The 5,000-nt window shown below is 48.5% G+C and overlaps 1 protein-coding gene across 1 annotated transcript in view; it reads left to right on the forward strand.

Annotated features, from left to right (window-relative positions):
• Positions 1 to 5,000, forward strand: part of LOC122254772 (DE-cadherin) — a gene marked incomplete at both ends in the record, with an annotated part of 59,290 nt that overhangs the window by 35,842 nt on the left and 18,448 nt on the right. The window contains 2 exon segments of the mRNA XM_086549937.1: positions 1,223 to 1,381; positions 2,660 to 2,784. Coding sequence (XP_086406063.1) covers positions 1,223 to 1,381; positions 2,660 to 2,784 — 284 coding nt within the window.

The raw sequence follows: 5,000 nt of genomic DNA on the forward strand, positions 1-5,000 counted from the left end.
AGTCGTGTAAATAAACCAACAGATTAATTTTATTCCCATTTTGGACATAGTTGATTTATTAGGCCTAATGGACTCTGGAGCAAAGCGTATGCATTATTTCTATTCAGACCTTTTCTTATATATATAATTTATACGATGGGTTTTTGAGTTCAAGGCCGGTATATTGGGCCATTTCGTTTTCGGTCTGTACGAAAATGGCCCAATGTACCAGTTTTTGGGTCTGTTTTCGAAGCTGTTCTGCTGAAAACACATTTTTTTTTATGTATAGGAAACTTTGTTAATATTTTATGTGAATCAATCAGCTGTTTAGATGGATAGGGCGAGTTATATATTAATTATTGTTAATTAATAAAAAATTGTATTGGTATATTGATATTTAATTATTATGGTCATAGGATCTCAATCTATGTTACCAGTGTTCATATTTTCATTATTTCCATGGCGCTGTCATTATGATCTTTTTTTTGTTATAGCTATGATGATATGTTTTGTAATTACCATCATCACATATATTGCCATCACAACGCAATGTAAACACCACTAACATATTTCGTAACCGCCTCTCCCCTTTCCTATCCACCCACCCCCCGTATCCCCTATCTTGACAACACCCTCCCCGCCACCCCCCCAACCTTAATACTCACCCCAACCCCTAACACCCTTCTAAACCCCCCACCCCCTTCCCTACACCCTACCACCACCACCCACACATATCCTCCCACCCCTCCCCTCACCCCCACCCTAATCCTCAACACTCAACACTCTTCTACACTTCCTCCTCCCCCTCCCCCCACCCCCTCTCCCTAACCCCTCACGACCTTCACCTCACCCTCCCAATACCTCCCCCCCCACTTACCCCCTCACCCCCACCCTAATCCTCAACACTCAACACCCTTCTACACTTCCTCCTCCCTCTACCCCCACCCCTTCCCCCTACCCCCTCACGACCTTCACCTCACCCTCCCAATACCTCCCCCCCACCCCTCCCCTCACCCCCACCCTAATCCTCAACACTCAACACCCTTCTACCCTTCTTCCTCCCTCCCTCCCCCACCCCCTACCCCCTCACGACCTTCACCTCGCCTTTCCAATACCTCCCCCCCCACTTACCCCCTCCCCCCCACCCCTCCCCCTACCCCCTCACGACCTTCACCTCCCCCTCCCAATACCCCCCCCCCCACTTACCCCCTCACCCCCACCCCTCCTCCTTACCCCCACGCAGGTCACATCCGACGAAGAACGTACTGGATCACGGTGCAGGATGTGAACGACGAGCAGCCCAAGTTCGACTCGAGCAGCGTCCTCGAGGTGGAGCTTCCCGAGCGGACGGAGGTCGGCAAGAATACGGGCATCAGGCTGGTGGTAGTTGACCCCGATGTTGGTGAGGATTTTTTCGCGTTTTTTTTTCTTTTTTTTTAGGGGTGTAGTTGTGTTTTTTGTGTTTGTTTGTTTGTTTTTTTTTCTTTTTTTTGTGGTTGTGTTTGTGTTTTTTGTGTTTTTTTTCTTTTTTGTGTGATTGTTTTTTTTTCTTTTTTCTTTTTCTTTTTCTTTTTCGTCGTGTTTGTGTGTGTTTTTACTTTTATTTCTTTGGGGTGTTTGTGTGTTTGTTTGTTTTTTCCTTTTGTGTTTTTTTGCGCGTTTGTGTGTTTTTGCCTTTTACTTTTTTGCGTGTTCGTGTTTTTTTTCTTTTTTCTTAATTGGTGTTTGTGTTTTTTTTTTTTCTTTTTGTATTTTCGGTATTAGTGTCTTGTTTTTGTTTCTGTTTTCGGCATTCTATTTTTTAAAGATAGGGGATATTTCATGTTAAAAAAAAATGTGTGTTTGCTTGTATATATGTGCTCTTTCCTTTCTTTATCTGTACTTTTTTATCATGTTCATTTTGTGTATGTGTGTTTTAGCATGATATTATTTTGTGTTTTGTGGTGTTTTTTCAGTGTTCTTAATCTTATTATTATTATTATTATTATTATTATTATTATTATTATTATTGTTATTATTATTATTTTTAATGATTCTGAGTGTGTTTCGGTGTTTATCAGTGTTTGTGCTTTTTGTTCTCTTATCAGAAGGGAGATAAGAAAGAAAGAATCTTTGTTTGGTTCTTTTTCTTGGTTTTCATGTTCATTATTATGTTTTTTGGTTATCAGCGCTGTGTCTACTATCGTTATTTGCGTTGTTATCATTAGTGTTATCAGTAGTATCATTATTATAATTATAATTATCAATGCTATTATATCCATCATCATTCATTATACATCATCACCAACACCACCACCATTACCACCATCACCACCATCACCATTGCCACCACCATCACTATCACCATCACCATCACCACCATCCCCATCCCCATCACGACCCCCCCCCACACACACACACACACACCGCCACCACCCCCATACCACCCACCTCCTCCATACCACCACCACCATCACCACCACCACCACCACCATTACCACCACCACCACCACCACCCCCATAACACCAACCACCACCACCACCACCACCACCACCACCACCACCACCACCACCATTACCACCACCACCGCCACCACCACCACCACCACCCCCATAACACCAACCACCTCCAGTACCATCATCACTATCACCCCCACCATCACCCACCTCTATCTCTCCCTCCCCCCCCCCCTCCCAACAGTCAACCACAACGAATTCCAAATCGTCGAGGGGAACGAGCAACAGAAATTCAAGATCGACTCAACGACCGGAGACGTATTGGTCAACCTGCCGCTGGATTACGACGACCCGATACGGGACAGAAACGTAAGGAATTTTGGTGGGTGGGTTGAGTGGGGGTTTTGGTGGGTGGGTTTGAGTGGGGGTTTTGGTGGGTGGGTTTGAGTGGGGGTTTTGGTGGGTGGGTTGAGTGGGGGTTTTGGTGGGTGGGTTGAGTGGGGGTTTTGGTGGGTGGGTTTGAGTGGGGGTTTTGGTGGGTGGGTTGAGTGGGGGTTTTGGTGGGTGGGTTGAGTGGGGGTTTTGGTGGGTGGGTTGAGTGGGGGTTTTGGTGGGTGGGTTGAGTGGGGGTTTTGGTGGGTGGGTTGAGTGGGGGTTTTGGTGGGTGGGTTTGAGTGGGGATTTTGGTGGGTGGGTTTGAGTGGGGGTTTTGGTGGGTGGGTTTGAGTGGGGGTTTTGGTGGGTGGGTTGAGTGGGGGTTTTGGTGGGTGGGTTGAGTGGGGGTTTTGGTGGGTGGGTTGAGTGGGGGTTTTGGTGGGTGGGTTTGAGTGGGGGTTTTGGTGGGTGGGTTGGGGGGGGGTTTTGGGGGGGGGGTTGAGCGGGGGTTTCGGTGGGTGGGTTGAGTGGGGATTTTGGTGGGTGGGTTGAGTGGGGGTTTTGGTGGGTGGGTTTGAGTGGGGATTTTGGTGGGTGGGTTGAGTGGGGGTTTTGGTGGGTGGGTTGAGTGGGGGTTTTGGTGGGTGGGTTGAGTGGGGGTTTTGGTGGGTGGGTTGAGTGGGGATTTTGGTGGGTGGGTTGAGTGGGGGTTTTGGTGGGTGGGTTGAGTGGGGGTTTTGGTGGGTGGGTTGGGTGGGGGTTTTGGGGGGGGGGTTTGGGGGGGGGGTTTTGGGGGGTGGGTTTGAGTGGGGATTTTGGTGGGTGGGTTGAGTGGGGATTTTGGTGGTGGGTTGAGTGGGGATTTTGGTGGGTGGGTTTGAGTGGGGATTTTGGTGGGTGGGTTGAGTGGGGGTTTTGGTGGGTGGGTTTGAGTGGGGGTTTTGGTGGGTGGGTTGAGTGGGGGTTTTGGTGGGTGGGTTGAGTGGGGGTTTTGGTGGGTGGGTTGAGTGGGGGTTTTGGTGGGTGGGTTGAGTGGGGGTTTTGGTGGGTGGGTTGGGTGGGGATTTTGGGGGGTGGGTTGGGTGGGGATTTTGGGGGGGGGGTGGAGGGGGGATTTTGGTGGGTGGGTTTGAGTGGGGGTTTTGGTGGGTGGGTTGAGTGGGGGTTTTGGTGGGTGGGTTGAGTGGGGGTTTTGGTGGGTGGGTTGAGTGGGGATTTTGGTGGTTGTGGTTGAGTGGGGATTTTGGTGGGTGGGTTGAGTGGGGGTTTTGGTGGGTGGGTTGAGTGGGGGTTTTGGTGGGTGGGTTTGAGTGGGGATTTTGGTGGGTGGGTTTGAGTGGGGGTTTTGGTGGGTGGGTTGAGTGGGGATTTTGGTGGGTGGGTTGAGTGGGGGTTTTGGTGGGTGGGTTGAGTGGGGATTTTGGTGGGTGGGTTGAGTGGGGATTTTGGTGGGTGGGTTTGAGTGGGGATTTTGGTGGGTGGGTTTGAGTGGGGGTTTTGGTGGGTGGGTTGAGTGGGGGTTTTGGTGGGTGGGTTGAGTGGGGGTTTTGGTGGGTGGGTTGAGTGGGGGTTTTGGTGGGTGGGTTGAGTGGGGGTTTTGGTGGGTGGGTTGGGTGGGGATTTTGGTGGGTGGGTTGAGTGGGGATTTTGGTGGGTGGGTTTAAGTGGGGGTTTTGGTGGGTGGGTTGAGTGGGGATTTTGGTGGGTGGGTTAAGTGGGAATTTGGTGGTTAGGTTAGGTTGGGTTGGGAAGGAGTGGGAGCGGAACTTGATGATCAAGTGGGAGTTTGGTTGTTGAGTTGGGAAGGACTGGGAGTTTGGGTTGAGTGAAGGTTTAGGTTGAGTAGGAGTTTGGTTGTTGGGCTAAAGAGTCAGAAGTCTATATTACACGGGCATTGTTACGTTTCAATCATCATAATTCTTGGTATCCTTTCCATTGACTAGGAGAGGAATGGAATTTTGGGTTGAATATGATCAATTCAAGTGATCGAATCGTCGATTTTAATTCATCTTTACATATTTGGATTGGATTTTTTTTTTTTTTTGGTTGGGTGGAAATTCTGTACGTAGATCAGGATGGGTTATATCTACTTGAAATACCTTAGTTTGAGTTAAATCTCTTTTTTTTCACTTGAATGCAAATTTAGCTTTAAAATTGGAAATTGGAAGAGTACATTTGAAAAGAAGTTGGGTGGAGTCTTTCGTTTGGGA

This window comes from Penaeus japonicus, unplaced genomic scaffold, assembly GCF_977035675.1.
Source record: "Penaeus japonicus unplaced genomic scaffold, GWHDUDI00000001_assembly GWHDUDI00000022, whole genome shotgun sequence".
NCBI lineage: Eukaryota > Metazoa > Arthropoda > Malacostraca > Decapoda > Penaeidae > Penaeus > Penaeus japonicus.